At 42.6% G+C, this 24,392-nt stretch overlaps 1 protein-coding gene across 18 annotated transcripts in view; it reads left to right on the forward strand.

Moving 5' to 3' along the window:
* Positions 1 to 24,392, forward strand: part of CADPS (calcium dependent secretion activator) — a 471,340-nt gene that overhangs the window by 304,150 nt on the left and 142,798 nt on the right. For all 18 annotated transcript variants that reach the window (XM_061396481.1, XM_061396488.1, XM_061396484.1 and 15 more), the window contains exons 10-11: positions 7,507 to 7,615; positions 13,372 to 13,584. In XM_061396481.1, coding sequence (XP_061252465.1) covers positions 7,507 to 7,615; positions 13,372 to 13,584 — 322 coding nt within the window. The remainder of the gene's footprint in view (positions 1 to 7,506; positions 7,616 to 13,371; positions 13,585 to 24,392) is intronic.

Consider the following 24,392-nt stretch of genomic DNA (forward strand, 5'->3'; position numbering starts at 1 on the left):
TCAAATGAGCCACGTCTAAGTGATAGAAGACATTTAATCCTTCAGTACATTTCCTTGGAATATCAGCTAACCAACATTTATCCAGTACCTATTTTGATTAGAGCACATTGATAGATCATAGAGAAGAACCTGGAGACCTAGTCCCTACTTCCAAAAGAGTATCTCTTAGAGTTCCTCATAAGCAGACAGCAGAAACAAATGCAAGGCAATTATGATTTTTAAAAATGTATTTTGGAAGGCTTTTGTGGTAGTTGATACGATTGTTGCAAAAGCTACTTCCCAGAGGAGTTTCAGAAATCCAGGCAGTAGGAACCATGGCCAGTGTCACTGATGTGGCTGGAGGACAGAATCAGCTCTGACCGTTTTCTATCCTTGCATTTCCACTCAAGGGTCAAATTTAAGACAGGGAGCTGGGTCAGTCCAGCTTGTGTCACACACCCAACTTTTCACAGGGCAGGCCATGGCACTTTGACTCACAGTGGCACTGAGCTGTCTCCAGTGCAAAATCAGGGTGCCATTACCAGACACAGAAGTGAATGCTGAGCAGACGCATACAGGTGATACCGACTCTAAAGAGAGCATATAGGTTGAGAGAAACAGACATCAAAAGAAGTAGTGCTGGATTATGGGTGATTCTCCCCTTCTGTGCCTCCCACTGGGCAGAGCAGCCCCCCTAGACTCACTTGTGAGTCTGGCCTCCCGCATAGACAGTGTCCTAGCTGTCCTTCCCTCCCCTCAGCTCCAACACATACCCTGTCCTGCTCAGTATCTGGCATGCTTATTCAGGAAGTGTTTGGTGGAAGAACGAAGGAAAAGGAGGAGAGAGAGAGAGCCCAGGCAGTGCTTCAGGTGGTTCTGAGAAAGGAAAGGTCATACGGCCCGGAGAGTGGCTGGCGACACCTTCTCAGAGAAACTGGGACGAGTGGCCTCGTCATGGGATACAAAGTCTCGTCTCCCATTGTGGCAGCTGGTTACTGGACACGAGACTTTCCTCTGAGAATCTTTGAAATGACAGAGTGCTTAGGAGACGTGGCTGATCTCTTACTTCGGGAGAGATTTCATTCTCCAGAGAAAAAAAGTAATCGTGCTGAAAATGCTAATGAAGCTATGTCTGTACAGTATGTACTGAACCCACAAGAAGAGAATGATTGTTACAAGCAGTGCGACTGGAACACAGGCGTTTTAGGGCATTCGCACCAAGCCTTCTACCAGAAGAAGTTAAGAATCACCCAGTAGCTACAAAGCAGGCTCTGAGCTCACTTCTGAAAATCATGAAAGGACATTGGAGGCCCGCCTAAAGCTCAGCATCTTTCCTACAAGGATTGTGTGAGATGTTTCATGTACATGTGATTCTCATTCACTTTAAAGAGCCCTTGTGGTACATTGGGTACAGGGATCCCTCAAACTAAACCTTCTGTTTCAATCGAAACCCAATGCCTCCCTTAACACTTTCTGTGGCTCACGGAGGTGATATGACAGCCTTGCCATCACCAAGGTAATGGGGGAGCCAGGAGGAGAGCTCAGGTTTTGTTGACACTTTTGTCCTGTCCACTACAACAGTATCTGAAAGCAGTTTTAGTGGCCTGCCTGGAAAATACTGCGTCACTTTTGGATTCTGCTCATTTTTTCATCTCTGCTGTTTAGACGATCACACTTACAGGCAGTCTATGAAAATGATAAACAAAAACTTAAGCACTTCAAAACAACCCCAGTGCCAACAGAGCTGCACGAGAGAAGTTCAAGGCCCCATATCCTGGCCCAATTCAGGGAAACCAAAAATACCCCAAGTTGCTTGAATAGAAAGATGGTGGTCCAAGTGGTGCCCATTGGCGCCAGGCAGCTGCATGTGGCGTGCAATCCAGTCTAACAGACAGATGATTTTGAGTTTCTTTTCAGCCACTGCACCATTCCACTGACACCCAGCACGCAAAAGTAAAAACAGGATAACCTGGACTTCCTGGTGGTCCAGTAGGTGAAGACTCCACGCTTCCTCCGCAGAGCCTCTGGTTCCATCCCTACATGGGGAGCTAAGATCCCACACGTGTGCGGTGTGGCCAAAAACAAAACAGACAGGAGAACCGGTCTGATCAAATTTGGGGATGGATGAGGGAGCTGGGGAAAGAAGCAGATCCCCCAACCCTGTCCTGCCCTGACTCCCCAGCAGCCTCAGAGGGGTCTCTGTGGACAGTGTGAAGCCACCGCTCAGGAAGCACAGCTACCCACGTGACTCAATGAATGTTTGTTTCCTCTCCATTCAGACGGAGTGTTATTTTTATAGAGACTTGGTGATGCATAATTTCCAACAGGATTGTGAGTTCCATTAGATTTAATACAAGGAAAATTGTTTGGAAAGCCTAGAGAGAGAACCAGAGAAGGCAATGGCACCCCGCTCCAGTACTCCTGCCTGGAAAATCCCATGGATGGAGGAGCCTGGTGGGCTGCAGTCCATGGGGTCGGGAAGAGTCGGACACGACTAAGGGACTTCACTTTCACTTTTCACTTTCATGAATTGGAGAAGGAAATGGCAACCCACTCCAGTGTTCTTGCCTTGAGAATCCCAGGGACGGGGAGCCTGGTGGGCCGCTGTCTATGGGGTCGCACAGAGTCAGACACGACTGAAGCGACTCAGCAGCAGCAGCAGAGAGAACATATCCAACACCAGTCTCCTCAGAGTCCATCTCCTCTCCCACCCCAGCTGTCTGTCTGTGTGTCTCGCTCTATCTCACACACATGCACGTGGTCTCCTTTTTTGTCCATAATGCAGAATTTTTGCATTCTGTCTTAATGAGATTTCCTTTTAGAGCTAAGCTACTACCTGAGGAACAAAAAAATAGGTTGTAAATGGACTTCCTACTAACCAGGGACAAAGGCCACCCTTTGAGGAGTGTTGAGCCAAAGCAGCAATTCTTGTGTTTAAGGATCAAGCTAAAATGATGGTGAGTGTGACTGGAGCCTGCACCCCCGGCCCTGATGGGGATGAAGCTGTTTCAGGGGGTTTCTGTGACGGAGACTTCAGTGTTGCTCCACCGTGTTTTCCAGTTATGGACCTGGGCTGCCTGTACTGCGTGTTGTTTAAAATGCACATTTGGGAGCCATGCAGAAGCCTCTAACACAGAGAAGACTCTGAGATGGAGCTCAGGAACCTATGTCCTTGACACACAGCCCAGGAGGTGCTGGTGCAGGGTGTCCAGAGACCACCTGTGAAGAAACACTGCTCTGAAGTCATTGTCAGTCTTAAACCAAGTCTCTCATTCCTTGCAGACTGCTCTCTCAGAGTGCATGTTCTCCAAGAAAATGAGCATCAGGGTAACTAAACTGCCGGGGCCATGGTCAGGACCAAGCACATTGATTACCACTGTCAGGAACTGTGACCAGACCGCTGCTAATGATGAAGACTAGCTCCACTCTGAGCTTCCCATCTTGGGTTGGAAGGGGCGGAGTGTATACAGCCAGCTCCTCATCCATATCATATTAGAAAGCCTCACCTCTATCATCTTATTTTAAAATATTTTTCTTCCATGCCCCAGTAATTTCTTGTTAAAATCAGTTTTTAACTGGTCTTCAGCCAAATTATTTCTGAGATACTTGTCCCCTTTTAGCACCTTTCTGTGATTTCTCTAATAATGCTGATAATTCTATTTTACGGCCTCTCGGAGTTTACAAGGCGTTTATCAAGCTGGTCTTCACAATATTTCTGTACTATAGTGAGGACCCATCTTACCCCCCACCACCGCCACCCAGGTTCCACATAGGAGGAAAGAGGCTGCTTAAATGACTTAGGAGCAACAGCTCATAGACAACCCGTGTGCAGCCTCACACAGGTCTTCTGATTGCAGGTGTCTTCCGTGATGCCAAACTCTCAGGTGAAGCCGTGTGGGTACAGCGGCCTATAGCTCTCTCACTTGCATCAGTTAGAGCCGATATAGTCCCGAAATAATATCTTGTCTCTGATTCCCTAGAGATAGTATGAAAGTGAAGTGGAAGTTTTAGTCGCTCAGTCATGTCTGACTCTTTACAGCCCCATGGACTTAGCCCGCCAGGGTCCTCTGTCCATGGGATTTCCCAGGCAAGAATAGTGAAGTCGGTTGCCATCTCCTTATCCAGGGAATCATCCCGATCCCGGGATCGAATCCAGGTCTCCTGCATCTCAGGCAGATTCTTTGCCATCTGAGCCACCAGGGAAGCCCTGAGAAAATATGGAAATAATATAATGTCCCTAAATTCTGACCATTCCAACTTTCTAAAAATCTAAATCTGAATAAGCTAGCGTATTGCCTGATAATGTAAAGCACCTCATAATACAATAGGTACCACCCAGAAATCAATATTAAGTTAATCATGAAAGTGAATTGTAAGACATGGAGGATGTGAATGATTTAATCGCTGAATGAATGTTCATTCTTCCCACTCAACTTCACAAGTGCCCTAAAAGACGTTTATATTTATATTCTGTAAACAACAATCATCAACCTGAATTAGCTTAAGTTTTAGAAGAATTATATTGGTTAGTTATTAAGTTACTAATTAGCTAAAGAGTTTTTCTGGCATGTCTGGGTCCAGAGCTTAAACAAAGTCACCAAGACTCAGTCTCTCTATCTGAACCATTTCTTTGCTTTTTTTCCTGTTATCTTTTTATTTCTCCCTACTATTTTATCAAGAACATTTTCAAACATACAGAAAAATTGAAAGAATTTTACAGTGAAAACCTCTAAAAGCACCAATTAAATTCTTCCATTAGCATTTTTACTATACTTGTTCCATTACAAATCTTTTTTTAATTACAAATTTCTTACCTATTTATGTATCATCCATTCATCCATCCACCCACTGATTTTTGAGCAGCTTCATTGCTTATAGAATCTCTTGACTGTGCTTTCCTCTAAACTGGCTTCATTCTTGAGGAGCCCTCTCCATGTAGCAAACTCTGGCAGGTCAGGGATTACAAGATTTCATTGTTGTTCAGTCGCTAAGTTATGTCTGACGCTTTTTGACTCCATGAATTGTAGCATGCCAGGCTTCCCTGTCCTCCACTATCTCCCAGAGTTTGCTCAAATTCATGTCCATTGCGTCATTGATACCATCTAATCGTCTCATTTTCTACTGTCCCCTTCTCCTTTTGCCTCCTTTTACAACAGTTTGGCAAGTCCCAAACCCTTGCTGTTCCCTCACACTTGATGATCTCTAGAAAATCTGAGGTTCCTTGCAATACTTATAAATATTCAAAAATAAATCATTCCTTCTTTCCTCCTTTTTTTCCTAAAGTAAGTTGCCAAATTCCTTATTAAAATGGTCCTGATAAACCAATTTCTTTGAGCCCAAAGTTTGTCTGGAACAACTTCAACAGTATTACCAGAAGGGGGCAGCAGCGTACAGCTCTCCAAGAAGCAAGAATCTAAGTAGAAGAAGGAAAAGTCAAAAAGCCCCAAGCATGTAGTCATAGTAAATGCCTGAACCTTGAAGTAGCACCTTTCTGTTGTGATGTTTCACTGATCTCAAACAAACGTCCCCAACCCTCTATCTGGCTGATCATCACGTTAATGTGCTATATAATGTCCAGGTTACCAGAGAGGTAAAGAATATCATTGAGGAGCTATTTCAACAATATCTATCTGTTTACTCCCAGGTATGGAGAATCAGTTGTCTCTGAGATCAGTAATGGACTGGAGTAACATATGTAAATCTGGAAGGGAGGAAACCTCTTTATTGGATGATAATACTCATTTTTCTAGTATCAATCAGACCCAATTAGTGAATGCCCATTACATGGTAGATTTTGCTCATGGCAAGGGGAATATAACGAAGATATATGATTCTCTAGGCATGCCTTCAAAGGACTTATAATCTGGTAGGCAAATACACCTGCTCAGCTACTTTGTAGGAGAAAATAGTGCCAAATGCAAGGAAATTGCTTACATAAATGCATGTATTTGCCAGGCGAATATCACACACAATGTAAAAAGCCCTTCACCACTCAGTTTATTCTTCGGCCACAGTAGGACAGGTAAAATACAGATAAGGGCTCTGAGTTACATGTATGAGAACTTAGGAGAGCTGGGATGAGGTCCCAGGCCTATGTGACCTCTACGCAAAGCTTCCATTCTTAATCCTCCTTTTTAGAAGAAGCTGCTTATTGCAAAGCATGGTACATGTCCACTTACGAACATACTCTTAGCGGCTTTATGTTTCCCTTGAAGCCCATGGAGACCCTGCAGTATAAGGAACAGATTCTGTAAACTACAAGCACAGTAACGAAATCCAAGTCAGGCAGAAAGTTTTCATCAGGAACCAACAGAGGGCAGCAAGAGATAAACCAACCAGTGAAACATTCTCCTGAGGACTCCTGTTAATCTTACCGCTGGGACCTTCAGGCCAGGGACTGTGGGAGATGTATGCAGGGTTTGAGAGCTTTAATTTCTTACCATTTAAAAGAAGGACAAATCTGACCCACGGAGGAGATAAAAAAATATCCCCTGCCGGGATCAAAGTTCACTTAGTAAATGTCTGTTTTAATAAAGGGAACTAAGAGATGAGGGATATGGCACTCCTCCACGACATTTGACATCCATGGATGGCGAATATGCCCCTGAGCTTTTAGCCCGAAGCCTGAAGGATGCTTGCTCTTCCCTGGGCTCCTTGCAGACAGGCTGGATGCAGAAATGCTCAGTGTCCATGCTGGGTCTGGGTGCACTGTGGCGACAGGATCCTGAAGGCCGGCCTGCAGCTGTGGAGCATGTACCCAGCACCGACGCGGGCGGAGGCTGGTGAGGGACGGGGGCCGAGCGTGGCTCTCCCGTGACTGGCGCCTAGAGATCAAGCACTCATTGCTTGTGACAGCGTGTCACTTCTGCACTTGTCTGAGACGAAGGGAAGACTTTTCAGAGCGACCAAAGGCACTCCTTCCATGGGAAGGGCGAGGAAGAAATGAGATGTGTGGCTCAGTGCAGAGAATTGACCTGCAAAACATAAAATACGAAAAGAAATGGAGGCGAGTGTAAATAAAAGTCAGGTCCCTAACTTACGACTGAAAGACCTGTGTCGAGTCTGAGAGCATGACGGCCTCAGCCAGAGCCAGGGCCAAAGTCATAGTAGGTAGAAGCTATAAAATTGCTGCCATGCAACCAGTTTTGACCTACCCAAATGTGAATTTCATGTCGCTTAGCCCAATTAAAATATAGCAGTAATGATAATAGCTAACTTTTCTCAAGCACTTCCTAAGCATCAAGAAAAGATTTGAAATGCATTTCAGGTATGAACTCATTCAGTCCACACAATAAGGCAGCAACAAGGTAGGTTCTTAGATTATATCCATCTACAGGTGAGATACCAGGACCAGAGAAATCTCTTAACTTGCTGCAAGTCACACAGCCAGGAGATGGAAAAATGCAATCTGAACCCAGCTCCAGAGTGCAGGGCCTCGGGAAAGGACAGGCTTGAATGGAGAGGGTTTATTCAAGGAAGACGGGCTCTAGGGAATCAACCTCACACGTCTCTGCTTCTCCTTTTCAGGTGAGTCAGTACACGTTTGCCATGTGCAGTTACCGGGAGAAAAAAGCCGAGCCTCAGGAACTTCTCCAACTGGATGGCTACACCGTGGATTACACGGACCCCCAACCAGGTACCTGCCCACCTGCTAGGCCGTGAGCCCACAAAACTCTCTCCCTTCCCTCCATGTTGGACACTGACTGACCCAAGTCACTAGGGCGCCACAGCCACAGTTCACCATCCCCTGGAGGTTCTGTCCTGAATGAAGAAGTGCCGATTCCAGTCCAGGGATTTGTTTTGACTCGGGATCCTCATAAAACCAAAATGAAAATGTAGTACATTTTTCTTTTATGTAGCTGTGCCCACCTCAAAATTTAATTCCACCCTAGAATGTTCAATAGAAATTCCTGAAAAAGAAGTCCCACATGTACTTCCATGACTCTGTGTGTGTGTGTGTGTGTGTGTGTGTGTGTGTGTCTCATTCACCGGTGATGTGTGGGCTTGGCAGGTGTTGTGTCTCCTGTCCAGGTAAACCTGCCCTGTAGGTCCACATTTGCTAAGTACAAGTCATGGTTATCTAATAGTACTTGAAAAGAAAGTCTTCTCTAAACCTTTTTTTTACCTCCTAAAAGACACCAGTCCACAGCGTAGACATCCAAACTCAGCCTTATGTAACTAAGAGAACCACACAAATGGTAGTATTTCTCAGAAGTTCTACATTGCATAAGTTCCACATCCTGCCCTCTCACACCTCTCTCCAAACCCATGTTATCTTTTTCCCAGAAAGAAAAAAAAAAAATGAATAGAAATCTGCCTCAAGGAACCTTCAAAATGGGGGGGGGGGGTGCGAAATCATTTCAGCATATTAATGAGCAACAGGCACCAACAGCCCTCTCCCAGAGAAGTTTATTTTTATGCCAAATCTGCACAAGGAAAGCATTTCCAACCATACTGCATTATTTGGCCCAAAACCTTTTTTTCTACTCCCATATTGCTCTTCCACATGCAACAAAATACACATAAAGGAAAAACAGAGTCTGAGAGAAGATGGGGCGTTAACCTGAAAAGGTGTAACTGGGAAGACCTCTGGCCCAGTTCACGTGGGAAAATTATCGTCTCAGTGGGCGTCAGAATTGCCACTCCCAAGTGCTTTGGACCAGACCTGCCCCCTCAGACCTCCATAGATAATTCGTGTCCTGCCGGAGCACGATACAGAGCTGACCACGTAAAATGTGTCAGGACTTTAAAGGCTCGTCCTGGAAATCCCTCCTCGTGAACAGGACCTTGGAGTCTGAGCCAGTTTCACGCAACAGCTAGAGCAAAGGATGTGGCCCCTGTATTAAGAAACGAACCCTCGTGGCATTCTGCAGTGGTGTCTTCTCAAATCACGGCATTCCCTTCAGAGAAACAGCCCCTGTTTCCTAAGACCTCCATTTTAAAGTGGGAAACTCAGGGACCAATATGAGGAGGAGAAGCAGCACTATCTTGCGACACTACCTCCTTTTAAGCCAGTTCCCTTTTCCTTTCCTCTACATGGTAGCATTTGGATTTCACTGCAGTCCACCAAGCGCATAGGACCAGAATTGTCATCTCCTTTTGTAAAGGAAGCAGCAGCACTGGGACTTGAGGTCTAACCCATCTCACCCTTTGGCACCTGCAGTAAAATATAGCTGTGTGTACGGCTCTAGTGAAGCTCGAGTTGTTGTCTTCTCACACGGTAGCAAGCAGACCTCTCTGCAGCGGGGAGAAGGCTGTTCCATCTACATGCAAAAGGAGTAGCTGTGCACGTACATTGTCAAAGCCTCTCTCCTTTTTCTTCACATTGATCCCCTGGGATATAATTTATAAATTCCTTTACCAAGGATGTAAATGGAAAGCAAAGTGATTATGTTCTTGAGAATAAAGCAGAGTCTTCTCTGCCTTTCTGTGTGCCAAGTCCTAGTTATTTTCAAAGCAACGTTTGATTGAAAATGGAGATTCAGATTCTCCCAATTGTCATGGGAAAAATCTAACCTAGAATTTTTCAAAGAGTGATTGTGAAAAAAAATAGTTCCTGAACCCTAAACCTAACCAAGAACCAGAATCCTCCGGTTCAGATAAGCACTCTGTGGACTTCCCTGGTGTCCACTAGTCAAGACTTCGCCTTTCAGTGCACATTTGACCCCTGGTCAGGGAGCTAAGATGCTACATGCTTTGTAACTAAAAAAAAAAAAAAAACGTAAAATCAGAAGCGATTTTGTAACAAATTCAATAAAGACTTAAAAATGGCCCACATCAGTCACTTACTAAATAATAAATAAATAAGCACTCTAGGAGATTCTTTTGAACATTAAAGTTTGCGGCTGAAGATCAGGATAATTACTACACAATTTGGCAAGTGTCCTCAGAGGTTTGAGAAGTCTTCCCCTACTGCTGCCTGAAAGGTGAGTGTGCACTTGAAGCAGGACCTCTGGGTCCATCTGTCCTCCTCCTCCTCTTGGCTTTATTCTGGTTGTCAGTGGAACCAACTGGTGGAGATGGGGCAGGTAGCCTCATAGCATAGACATCCTTGCCTTTGCGTCAGCCTGGGATGCAGCAGTCACCCAAATATAAGCACTGGCTCTAAATCAACTCTTCTGGTATAGGGTCCTTTAAAAGTTGGTTTGGGGAGTTGGTAAATAACTGTAAGTAGTTTTTACATTTAGGCTCTTCATTTTAATCTAAAGATGAAACTGCTTCCCTTTCTCTTTCCCTGGGTATGGTTCAAAGAGTATGCAACAATCTCTCAGTTCCTATTAGATTAAATAAAGAAGTCTTCAAATAAGAGGATATTCATTTGGAATAATTCAGTGGCACAATTTCAAGGACTAAATTAAATCTTTGACAACTTTACCACCCTAAATAGACTGTGTCCATGTGTGTGGTTGAAACAGCGATCCCCGGCCAGGGAACTGGCAAACATTCCTTGCCTGGTCTGCCTCCATCTATTCCCAGACATGTCCTCTTGTTCCTGAAGGTCAGTCCCTGTGGGATGTTCGCTGGAGAGCCCGGGCATTATCATACCTTGCATTTTGCAGATTCCTTCCCCAGGATCTGCTGCCTGGGAGCACATGTTGGCGTTCACGTTGTCTTCTTCCTTGGTTTTCTTCGAGCTAGTTGCTCTGCTTTCTCCTCATTCTCATTGGTGTGTCCTTGGTCTCCCGGGCTTTCTGGAAAACCTCTGTTGCTCTTCACTGCTGTCACTGTCGTTGCTTCTCCTGCTTTACCTGTTTCTCTTTGCCTTGCTCACCCCATGGTTAGGCTCCACTCTGTTGTCAATAACTCATCCTCTAAGAGCAGTCGCTGCATGCCAGGCATGCTGCCCGGGTTCCGTGTGGTCCGGCACTATGCTTATCGTCGTCAGCTCTGGAGTCAGACAACCAGGGTCAGAAGCCCAGCTCCGATCCTCACAGCTCCACTTCGTGTTCATGGGATAGTCAGTTCCTTCTCTCTGACCCAATTTCCACATTTATACAATAAGGACAATAATGTATATTCTTTACAGGCTTCCCAGGGGATGCAGTGGTAAGACTGCCTGCCACTGTGGGAGATGAAGGAGATGTGGGTTCGATCTCTGGATCAAGAGGATCCCCTGGAGCAGGAAATGGCAACCCACTCCTGTATTCTTGCCTGGGAAATCCCATGGGCAGAGGAGCCTGGTGGGCTATACTCCATGGGGCCACAACGAGTCAGACACAACTGAGTGACTGAGTACATGAGCACATGTACATCCTTTGTAAGGCTGTTGGGAGGAGTCCATAAAAATCTCAACACTTCTTAGCATCTGTGCCCCTCTACCTCTCTCCTTCCTGAGTCAGCCCCATGAAAGGACTTTCTGACAGTAGCTCCAAGAACGCAATGTCCCTATTCTGAGCTTCAGGCCCTGGCAAATGGGAGGTGGTGGGGCAGGGAGAAGGTCCCGCCCAGTGATGGCTGGCCTGGAGTTCACCTGCCCTATCACAGAACCTTATCCCAGCGGTTGCCATGAGACTAGACTGCAGAAGCTCTACCGAACCCAGTCTTTTCTTTTAGCTCCTTGGTACCCACTTTTCAGAGCTTAAAGCATTCCTCAAAGCTCTTCTTCCTTTCTCTCTCTGCAGAATTTTCCTTCTTACAATGCTGTCCATCCATTTCATCAGGTTTTCCGAGCTTGCTCACTGTATACCATCCTATCCAAATCACACATTTTAAAGCTCTCTGTAAGAAAAGAACCAAAATAATGCTTCATAATCACAGCCACAAAAAATATTTTATTAAAATTGCTGTACCCCTCAACTCTTCATATAAAAAAGATGCTCTTTATTGTTCTATAATCCCTGGCAACTGTAAGTGCAAAATTATTAACACATACCCATTCTTATGAAGTAGACATTTGAATTAATACTTTCGGCACAATAGATAAGTCTTAACATCACCAGAAATCTTTCCCAAGGCAAATGTCAAGTAGGTTGGCAATTGGGCCCTGTTGGTTTAGGGATTCTAACTACTCCACTTACTCCCCTTTCACCTTTAAAGAGGTGGGTTGAGGGTAGATGAATGGTGAGGAAACTGGTGAAGATATGAAGCTTTGTTTAAGGATAGAGAGTCCCAGTCACCCCAAAATTATGGGCTTTTGGAATATGTTGACAGACACAATGTAACTCTGGCCTGAGCCCAGAGAGAGGCCTCTTTTGCCCACTTATCTCTAAATTTTAGCCTAGAGAACTGCTTATGGGACAAAATGGGTCTGTAGAGCATTCATTCATCCAACTTGTATTTGTTGAACACTCACTCTCTGCCATGCACAGTGCTGGGTACCAGGATGCAGCAGGGAAGAAAAGAGACAAAAACTCCCTGCCTTTAGGAAGTAAATTATGTAATTTTTTAGAGGTGGTAAGAGGTTTGAAGCAAAAGAATGCAAGAGAAGAGAGGTGAGTAAGGAGAGGTGAAGGTCAGGGAAGGCCTGAACAAGCATGTGATGTCTGAGCAAAGACCTGAAAGAGGCGAGGCTGTGACTCATGAAAATAACTGGAGGAAGAGTCCTAGGCACAGGCAGTAGCACTGTGCAAAGATCCTGAGGCTAGAACGCACCTGGGGTGTTGAGGGAGCGGCAGGAGGCTACATGGTCGTGTGAACTGGTGCATACACGTGCACATAGTAAGAAAGGCGGGTGGGAGCAGTGGGGGCTCAGTTCACGTGGGGCCTGGAGGGCCTTGGCAGAACCTAGACGTTTCTTCTAAGTGAAATGCGGAGCTACTGGTAGGTTTTGAGCAAAGGGATGGCACAACCTGACTCTTGGGCTACACCAATCACCCTGGCTCCCATCTGGAGGGTCAAGTATAGAGAGTGAGGGTGGAGGCAGATGGATCAGATAGGGGGCTATTAGAATAATCCAGGTGAGAGATGAATGTGGGTGAATTCAGAGTGGCAGCCCTGGAGAAGGAAGAAGAGGTCAAATTCTGTTGTAATGTCCTGAAAGTAGAGTCTTCAGAATTTCATTGGAATGGGCAGTGAGAGAAAAATCAGGAGTCCAAAACGTCCCTGAGGCTGTGGATTTGAGAGGCGGGGTCAAGAGGCGTTTCTGTTGTTGTCATTTGGCTTGTTTTTAAAAATGAGGAAAGTAATAGAATGTTTGTAGACGGATACTTACCCTGCCATTAGGCAGTTCAGTTGACGACTCTGTCCCCAATAAGACAAAGGTGGCAGGAGACAACAGCCAGGCTCAAATGCCTCTTGGACATCATGGTATCAGACTAGCTATCCTATAGTTCGATAAACAGATGCACCTCTTTTCTCCAGCCCAAGGAAAAGCATAGAGCCTGCCGCTCAGAGCTTAGTCCTGCTGAGAACATTGCAGCTCAACTTAGTAGTCTTTCTTCCCTTTTAATCCAGGTTTGGAGGGTGGCCGAGCCTTCTTCAATGCAGTCAAGGAAGGAGACACCGTGATATTTGCAAGTGATGATGAGCAAGATCGCATTCTCTGGGTCCAAGCCATGTATCGGGCCACTGGGCAGTCGCACAAGCCTGTGCCCCCAACCCAAGTCCAGAAACTAAACGCCAAGGGAGGGAATGTGCCTCAGCTGGACGCCCCCATCTCCCAATTTTGTAAGTAAATATGCCATTTGTTAAAACTAGTTCTGTAGAGTAAAGTCAGTCTTCTAAAGTTGAATTAGAAAATCTAGTTGCTTTCATATTAAGGATGCTCAAAATCATGTTTGCCTTAAAAAAAAAAAAAAAACAGTGAATTCAGAGGGGAAGAGTTGGGACAAAAATGTTAGATAAAAGTAATTTTAAAGTGCAATACTTGACAATCCCCTCCTCCAGGACTAAACAAAGAAAAATATGTTTCAGGTGGATTTTTCTCTCTTTGTTTTGATGAGAATTTAGAATTCACAGCCAAACAGGTATTTGAGTCCTTCAAATATAGTAGATTATGTATGTCCTTGCCTCATTTCTTCCTATTAAAAGTAACTTTAAAATAGAGCTTAATTTGAAATAAATTTTAACATGCAACTTAGAACCATTTTAAAATAAATGATGTATCTTGCGTAAAGAGTAAACCATGAAACAGCCATCAACACAGGAATCCCAAAGCAATCCAAAAGACTCTTACTATTCATTGCTAAAAGTACACTTAATACTATTTGTGATGAATGCAAAAAAATAAATAAATAAATAAATGATGACATTATCACATGCAGTAGGGGAGGGTCGGGGTGGGGGGTGGGGACACAGGAACACACACAAGAAAAAGAAACAGCATCTAAAACCCCATTCTGAGCTAAGACACCAGAACCCAGAAATGAAACCATCTCCTCAACAGTCCCAGTTCATATTCCAGTGTCTTCCCCTCTATAGCTTAGCATCAGTTTAATTTCTGGCCCTGTCCCCATGCCATCTTGCTACCAAGATGATTTTGATCTTGGGACAGTGTAGATGCACAGGGCAAGATGAAGGACAGCATGCCCCTGCAGGTATTTGTTGAAACAAGGAAAATGGAAACACTGGCAACATAAAGCACCAAATTCACTTTAGTTACAAGCGTTCACCCTAAGTAGAGATGTCTGCCATGCCCTGAATGCACGTCAGTTAGGAAGAGCTCGGGTACACATCAGTTTTCAGCGATAATCATGGTGAGTCTTGTCTTTAGCATGGCACCTGCTCATTCAGTGTAGTTCACTGAGCAACTGTCTAGGTGATGAGACATGATGAGGAAGACAAGGAGATCCCTGTTCTCAGGATACCTCCAGCCCAGTGGGGAAGTCTAGACAGTAAACCAAGTTAAAATATGTATATATAGTAAGATAGTTTCACACACTGAGAAACACCATAAACAATGTCATGCATTGGTGAGTGAGTGGGGAGAGGAAATATAACACAGATGATCTGAGCTTAAGCCCAAATGATAGGAAGTTACCCCCACAGACATCTGTGGGGAAAGAATTGCAGCAAAAGGGAAAGCAAGTGTGAAAGTCCCTCATCGGAAACTTGACCTTGAACCCAGTGCTTTTACACAGTCTCTCCCCAGTTGCTCTTAAAACGTGGACCACATGATTCTTTCGCTATAGCAACAAAGTAGAGGTAATTCCCTTTCGATGAATTCCACTGCCATGTCTGTTTCCATTTAACCAGACTGTGTTCTTAAATCTTGTTACACCTTTGCTGGTGGGGAAGCATTCTTGTTGGATGACAAGTACTACCCATCAGGTGCTCCCAAGGATTCTTGTCCTGTACTGATGGGTTTTTATCTTAAAGGAAGATGCTTTCCCTGTGGGACAGTGTAAATAATCACACAATCGTGTGGGTTTCCACACAGAAAACCCTAAACAAATAAGAACTCGAGGAAGGGCTCAGTGGAGGAGGGACAGCCCTTCTGACCTTGACCACCACCAAGTTTCCTACTCTTTTTTCCTGCAACATTTGTGACACTTAGAAAGAAAAGAAGCATCTCTTTGTAAATGGTTTAGTCATTAGTTGAAATAAAACATCCCCAATATTAACTTAATTATAAAAGTTCCTCTGTAATGGAATCCCTTCTTTCACCTGGCCTAACAGGCTCCTTATAAATGAATTTTGAAACAACACATCCTATCATATCCCTCTGAGATGGACTTATCTCTGTATGAGGAAACAAAAATGCCTAATTATGATCACCATCTAAATCAACCTCATAAAACATGTATCACAGGCGATATTTGGAAAATCTCAGTTTTATTTCCAAATAATTTCCATTTCTTCTGAGGTCATTTCACCTTACATTCAGTGTGTCTGTTCTATCGTCTCCCCAGATTAAGAAGTTAGTACTTGGTTCATGATCAGCCCACTTTTTTCTCTCTAGTATAGGAAAGAGAATGGAAATTCAGGGGTAAAATGAAATGGAGAGCAGACACAGATTCTATAAAGGTGATGACTGAAAGAGGCTGTTGAAGGGGATGCATGCCTCTTTATGGAAATACACTAGGGCTCATGATTTAGAGTTTCCTCTGTGGGTAGGATTCATTTAGCTATGAAATTAGAATCTGGTCAGTAGGCATCAGCTAGAAGATTTTTTTGCATGCACGCAAGGTTGATATATGTTACTATCCTAGTTGACAGAGGAAGCTTTTATTAAATAGAGCATCCAAAGCAGAATTCTAAGAGTTAAAATGGGGGGATGAGGATAAGTAGTATCATCCCTCAAGAGCATGTGAGGCAGGCTGGGAGGTGAGTGAGGTCAGGGGTGTCATGCCCCTGGGATTTATCAGTACCTGCTGCCGGAGCCACCCCCTTCTCTATTACCTCCTCATCTCTGCCTAGGAACAGAAGGTCTCTGGAGAGTATGAGGCATACCCCTCCTACCAGGCTCTGTAAGAAGGCCACTGCTTTCAGCCATGCAGATTGTGCCCTTCAGGAGGCTCTTTTCCCACAGACAAAAGTGTGAACGGTGCCTCTTGAGTTGTGCAGTGCCCGCTTTGCACAACTGTATGCTTCTGACCCTGCAGTCAGTGACACTCCTTACATGGAGATTCAACCCACTAGCGTTAAGCCCAGTAACCCCATAGTTACTTTACTACCCCTGAAGCAGAGCCTCAACTACTCCAGGCTTTTACCTATTGCTAGTGTAGGCACTTAATGGAAACTGTGGCCAGAGTACCAGAAAGTGAGGCTCTGTTCCCATACTTTAGAAACTAGCATCGTAATCTAGTCAGAATTTAATTCACCCAAACTTCTATATCTGATCCCCAATCATTTCCAGTCAAGAGTATATGAAACCCACAAGAAAGATCCAAGCAGGATCCAAGAATTTTGTATTCTGTGGAGTCACTGAGTAGTTGTTCAAAACGACCCAAACGTTGCTGAGAGTGGTGGGTATATCATACTGAGCGGGTTCTGCCATAGAGTGAAGGTTACGTAACAGTTACTGCAAAGCTGCATTTAAACCTTTAAATTCAAACCCTCACCATTAAACAGATTAGCTTTAGATTTATACTAAGTCAGATTTAGTGTTTATTCATACTTAGAATCCTAACTAGCTCATCCAAATTTGCCAAAACTTACCTTATCCTAGCAATTAAAGTCCTGTGTCCCAGAAACTGTTTAGTCCTGGGCACACTGCGACAAACTGGTTACCTAGTACTGCAAAGCAAGATTACAGAAAACTGAAAAACAATCACAGCATAGTGAGAAATAGCAAGTGTCGACTCTTCACTGACATTTGCTTCTCAGTCTATACCTCAGTTTATTTTGTCACATCACAAACATTGTCAGTCACAGACTCTCTAACGAAAGGAGTAAATACAATCAAGTATTGCATTTTAAAAAGATTTCCTTGACTTCCAAAAGGTAAGGATCATTGTTAAATACTTGATTCCGTGCACATCTCATTAAATCCCTGGTTTCGAATATTTACTCAAAGTAGCTGCCATCCTTGCAAGTGAATGATGAAGAAACTTTTTAATGAGTTTAACTTTGTAATCACTGTGTTAGTATTTACATGGCAAAGGGAAGCTAACAGAAAAATGCAAGCGGTTTTTTGGATAGAGAAAAATAAACACTCCAGTCTTGTCATGTCGCTGTCTGCTCAAGGGAAATTTGAAAATGGAACATTTTACAGTTTGGGATACTTGACTGTATCATGAGTTTATTTGGGTCTTTCTAAATTCAGTTTGACAGACTTCCGGGTGCAGATTTTACTTCTTTTACAACTTCAGAAGTTCGATTTCAAAATGAAAAGACACGTCTAAGAGTGGAGTGGAGTATTTGTATGGGATTGGGAAAACTGGGAAAAAATAGATCCTGCTATTCATGAGTTTCTATGTGACTCTACAATAATTTGGGGAGGGTTCCACCAAACTTTACAACTTTTTTGTTCTTTTGTGGTTTCTTTGGTGTGTGTTATTGTTGATTTAATTTTCTCTCTCTCTCTTTTTTTTTTTTTTGGTTAAAACTTAAAAAAATTGTCAGTGCTTACCTATACAACTTTTTACAACAAATACTTATAATTTTCCATTTTCTTAAGGCAAATGTTGCTTACTTTGGAAATGACATCCAAATCTATAATTGAGTGTTGCCACAATTTGTTATACCAAGTGGCCTCTCACTGAAACACCTGACCCCTGTCCAGTGTGTGTTAGAGGAACAGTGAAGACCAGTACCTCTGTTTTCAAGACTGGGAGGGGAGTGGGAATTTTAAGCTTTGCGATTTTGGTCAATGATTATTTGATATGTCACTTGCAATGAGTCTCATATTAATGTCTGTTTCTCAACTAATAACTGTTAATCACATCATAAATCCCTAAAGTTGGATGTTTTTGAGAATTGTTCTAGTTTTGCTACCACCTGAACAGCCTTGAGCAGTTAGGGGGACCTTGGTTACTGTTGGTTTGGGGTGGGGGTTGGCTTTGGTTTTCTTGGTTTTTGTTTTGTTTCATTTAAGTTTTCTTGTTCAATCTTTGCTCGAACCCAAGAACTTTAGCTGCTAGGTTAGAACTCCTGTCTGCTTTCCTGAGCCTTGTTGCTAGTCTTTATGTTATTCTGGTTTGTTCCTTCTTACCCTGCTAACTTCTAGCTGGACTGAAGGGTAAGTGTTCCCCTATAGCTAGCACAGCTCAGATAATCAGACTAGATTATCTGACACCTGCAATGTGCTTCCTCCCTCTCCTCTGAAATCTTCCTCATGTCTAGACTTTGTAGTAAAACTTTTTATGTAATTTTCCTGACCTTAGGTTGGAAATGTAAGCTTCCATACTGGAACTAGGATGCATGTGATGTGTGCATAATTGCCTCCTCTCCTTGGCTTTCATATTGGCATCAAATGATCCTCTGAGTAAAGCCAACCATTAACATCTCCTATTTTTTTTTAATTCCAAGAATATTAATGAACATCACAACGAAATGGCAAAGAATGCCTTCGTTTCATGGAATTCACAGCTACCTGACTGCTTAATGCCTGAAAACAGATCATTTTGCACTCTGATGATGTGTTGTTGTTGTTGTTTTTCCTTTCCCATTCCAAAGGTTAGAATGGTCAGGGAACCAATGGTGTGGTAACCATGGATACCTTAACGAACAGAAAGGTGGGCTAGGAAACCCAAAGGTGGTAACTGAGTAAGACTCCAAGAAATTGCAGAACGCAATTAATAAAGTAAATGCATTATTTGAACATGAAAGAATTCATTCTGCCTAAATTGAGGGTGTACTCTAAGACCCAATGGAGGTTAATTTTGAAAAGAGAGATATAATAACATGCAGCTACCACACACAAAAGCAAGAAATTGAGGACACAATTGAAATCATGTAATTTATTCACAGAAGCTTCAGATTCACAATCTCACAATGTCATGGAGGGTTTAGACCTCTGGTCTCAAATCTCTCTCCACTGCTCTCCCAAGAACAATGACAACAATAACGTTTTTTACATCATTTGTATTTGTATTCATTTTTCTAAAACTACACCTCTAAGAGGAAAAAAGAAACTTTAAAACTAGAAAAATCATTCTCTTCACTATTTATTACTAAAACAGAGTATACAGTTCCTTTATTCATAGAGGAAAAAGTCAGTCACCAAAAATGTGTTAAGGGAAAACTTGACATTAGAGGGAGCTAGAAAAATTGGTCAAGAGAGCAGGCAAATATGTACTCAAGTATTCTGAACGCTCACTTAGAAGTTGTAGGTCGCATCATTTCTCCTGACCATTTAATAATAGTCCTTGATTCTTTTCGTTTCTTAATTTTGCTTTCCCCCTCCTTTCTTTTCTTTTTTTCTTTTCTTTTGCATAAATGTACCCCTGGCTAGCAGACAGATTTTTTTTTTAACCACTCCAAGCAGATACTTAATTCTTAATTTAACTTTCCTTCCTTTACATGTCTGATGAGGCATTTTTAAAAGCTTACTGGAGAATGTGAACTTGGTGAAAATTTAGGATTTTGCTATACTTAAAAAAAAAAATCTATAAGATGGATAAGTAGATGACTGAGTGAATTTTTTTCTAATAAAACTACATGTATTTGCCCAACAACACATTGATATCCTAATGGACTTCCAAATAGTCATTTGCCTAATTCCTTTCTAGAGTTTTGTCTGAGGAGATTTTTTGCTATATCTTCTTGTATTGTCAACTTGCAGTTACTACATTGCAGGAATGCAACATCAGAGAATGAATTCAGTATTAACTTGCATGACCCCAAACCACACTATAAATCACTTTTCTTCTCTCCATAAAGTATATGACTTTTTAAAAGAATAGACTCTCATAGTAAGGTCCAAAATTTTCCAAATACTGTGGTAGGCTCTCAATAGATCATATTAAATGAAGGGTCACTTCTTTGTTACCTACTTGAGGCACATCTAACATATTGTTCACTAGTCAACTGTTTTCATTACCTATAGTGACTTATAGGAGACATTATTAATTAGTCAACTCTCGAAAATTTGTGTTAGCTCATGCTGCAGTGCCATAAAAATATTATCAAGTACTCTGTAAATTGTAAGTAAAGCAGGGAAAATTACAGATCATTTATTTGTTTCCTGATCACTGACAAAAATCTCTGATGATTTTTATTCAAAGCATTTGCATTATGAAGAATCACAAAAATGAACATTGAAATAAACATCACATGTTTATCCCCGTGGTTGTCCTGTCAGTGATTTCTGCAAAATGCAGTGTGGCCCTTAATAGCTTCTGAGGAAGCCTTTTGGTGTTGGCCATGCAAGTTAGGTTGACTGAGTCAAAGAGACCATGAAAGAATTAAGTTGTTTCTCAAGGGCAGCAGGCAGGGGAGGACCAGTCTTTTGCTTCCTGTGCAGAGCTCAGGCAGGGAGCAACATCCCCTGGTTATTACTTGATCAAGCCAAGAAAAACTCTTCTAGAAAAGTCTGTAAACAGCCAGCTGCCATCAATCATTGTCATTTCTTTATTTCATGTCTTCTGATGAGGTTGACTACTGTCATTGTTCGTTATTGTCCAAACTATACATCCACTCTTACACTGTCAAGCAGATATGACAAGCACACATTTTCCATATAAGAAAGATACAAAGTCACCTTTTAATTTGCAGTTTGAGTTCACAATGACTTTATAGTTACATTAGCTATTCTCTTGCCTCAAGCATCCATCAGGAGTAACAGCAGCCATAACTGTGCTCTAAATTTCAGTGATAAAACAGCTACCTCTAGTTTATTATAAAAGGGATTCAGTAGAGAAAGAAGCCTCTCTTAGACAATTTATTAGCAACCTAGTCATAGTTTATTTTCAACAGCAGAATTTTTTCTTTAGCCTATAAAAAGTTCTAAAATGTAATATTACAAAATAAAAAGAGAGATTTGACCTTTTCTGTTCATTCCCTGAGCTGCTGGGATAATAAAGTCTCCATAAAATGAAAATTGAAAAACTATATTATCCACTCCCCTCAAGAAAATTCCATTTGGTAGACCTTACTGCAAACTTATCTAAATTTTTTTTGGATCAGAAACAAGATCACACAAATATGCTTGCTATTAAGAGATCATGAAATAATATGATATGTGCTTTCCCATTGTGAGGGAGAAAATATCAAACATGAAGTAAACCCAAACCTTGTGATGGGTTAAAGAACAGGTAAACGATAGGATGGTCAATGATGAACATCACTTGAAATTTAAGCAGATTAAATGAGAGTGTAAAGTCCACATAATCATATCATTCCAGGAACTGTGATTTTCACAATAGTCCTTAAATGCCACACCAAAATTGTTTTCGAGCAAACTTGGGGCAAAGATTTTAGTTAGTTTCCGCTTGAAAGGATACCTGCCTTCCTGAAGTCTGTGTGTCTGTCAGCCTTTTCCTTTATCATGGATGCCCACTGATAGTTCCTTAAATTTATAAATGTAGTTTAGGCACCATTATTCATCTAAGTTCAGTGTGAAGCCATTCTCCTATGCCCATGCTGTAGAGGACTTCAATATCTTTATACAGTTAAAGCCCAGAAGTGAAACAAGTAGCATTGTTTGGAAGATGTGTTGAATTATGCCCTCGCTCCAAAGCCTATGAAATTACATAGCCCATTTTCAGTACATGTGAAGCCCTTGCAAACCGAGCAAGAGTTAGCAACTATTCAGCCAAGTCTGAAAAAGGTTAAGACTGAAGTAAATTCTTAAAATTCAGTCAGTCCTTGATTTCTTAAATAAGTTAAAAAAAAAAAAAAAAAAAAACGCACACATACTAATGAAAAAGAACATTGGTATATGTCTCTGAAAGCAAGAGCTAATCCAAACCTCATTAGAGCTTTAAGCTTCTACTTTCCCCTCCTAATTCTGTTTTGCTCAGCCTAGTATTTAAATTCATTTGCATTCCCTTGACACATGCCAAACATTGGCAAAGGAATGGATCCCAAGGTGTCCTGAATCCAGGAATTGACTTTCTCACCCTTTTGCTCTGGGCTGTTTTCCCCTTGCTAATGTCAACATTGGAGTTTTCTTTTTCTCTCATCAGCCTGTTCCAATCGTTTGTACAGGGCAAAATGGGATTGCACGGAGCATTTAGTTTTTCATGTTCAGCACTGTGGAAGAACAGACTGGGCCATTGCAAGGATGACTGGATGGTGTTGCTTGAGAAGCACCCACAAGTTCTTTGAAACAGAATTTAGAACAGCTGGACCGCTGCAGTGTTTTATTTTAAAATAGACAACATATGTAATGCATATGGCCCTAGACATGTATGGAGACACAGGCAGACAATCTGAATGGTATCCAAAGACACCTGCACCTAGAATTCTGTTTCCTTTTATAAGATTTTTTTCCCCCTTAAGAGCACATGTTCCCACTTTGGGATTTGCAAGATGCCATCTGAATCCCCATGTGTGTGACTCCTTAATAAAGTCGATGAGAAGTTTCCTGGGATGGAGGTGTCAGAGTAAGTCAGTTAATAAATACCTCCTAAGGACCTGGCTCCTCTGGGAGCTGGAAGGGAAAAATAACAGATCAGGAACGTACCCTCAAGAAACATATTATCTATCAGGGAATTTAAGTGTGTGTTCTGACCACAGAGAAATACATCACCCAGCAAAAACACAGAGACAGAGATTAGGAGTTAATTATACAGGGCCAGAGGAGAAGCATAAAGCAGAGAGCTTGGGAAGGACTCTCAGCTTCCTAGAAACAATATGCTTTAAGAGGCAACCTCTAACTAACATTAGTGATCAAAGTAGAGACAGCCTTGGCTCTCTGAGAATATTAGACCAACTGACTTTGAGAGCTGTGAGAAGCCTGCTCGTCCACTCACGGCTGAGGCGAATGCTTAGTATATGCTAGGTACCTAGGTGCTTCACAGATTCTTCTTACCAGATCCTGTGAACAACCACCTCTGAGGGTAGACTCAAACACCTTTCTCAACTTAACACGTGAGGAAAATGAAACTCGGAAACATTAGTCAACTTCCTCACGTCTCAGATCTTCTAACAGCAGAGCTGGCCTTACATTCAGTCTTTGTGACCCTCTAAGCCCAGCCATCTAAGCACCTGCTGTCCCACCTCAGATAAATTGTTCCTATTGAATTTAATGTGTCAACATTTCCGAAAGTCAAGAAATAGAAAATATTTGTTGACCAAATGTATTTATTTATTTCGATGAGATATTAGTAAATTATTTTAACACATACGTCTTGAGTGCCTGCTGTGTGCCAGGTTCCATTGTCGGTGCTGGGAGCACAGCAGAGAACAGAAATTTCAAAATCCATGTTTGGATGGAGCTTCAAAATCACATCCCTTCCACGGACACCGTAAAATAGCATTCCCCACCTACCGATTCTCCTTCCCCGCCCCCCTCCCCACCCCGAATAGAATAAACTCAGTGAAACTCTCAGAAATTTCATGGGAGCCAGCCACCCTGTTAAGCACTCTTGAGTTGTTGGAACCATTGAAATAATGAGCCTAATTCTGAGTAAATGATGATTCTATGTGAGCAAAATCCAGGGGCTGCTCGGTGTACTTGCTGGAAATTCCCACTACATTAAGCTCCATCCCCCACACATGGAAGTTGTGAAAAGGACCTTAAGAATGATTAAGTGACAGTGAAGCAGAAAGGGAACTGAAAGTTTGGCTCCTTTTACACGTGAGGAAACTGAGGCTCAGACAGATCAGCACCTCCGCCAGTATCCTGCACCTCTTTAAAACCGGCTCTCACAGGAGCGTCCAGGCCCCCTCCCTCAGTCCCAGGCTCATTCACCATGTGAACTGACAAGAGACAAAAGGAGGAAGAAGGGAAACAGGAATTTCTATGTTGATAGGTTACTTTCAAAAAAGGAAAACAGGCGGATTTTAAGCCTGTTTTAAAGCCTGCTTTAAATTGTCAGTAAAAATGAAATTGTTCTTTCTCTGAAGTCTAAGCCAAGAATTAGCGTGGTGAAGCTGTCTTGTGATGATGGATGGGGGAGGCGGGAGGGTGGGTCTGTACCCGGGTC

Source organism: Bos javanicus, chromosome 22 (assembly GCF_032452875.1).
Source record: "Bos javanicus breed banteng chromosome 22, ARS-OSU_banteng_1.0, whole genome shotgun sequence".
NCBI classification, from domain to species: Eukaryota; Metazoa; Chordata; class Mammalia; order Artiodactyla; family Bovidae; genus Bos; species Bos javanicus.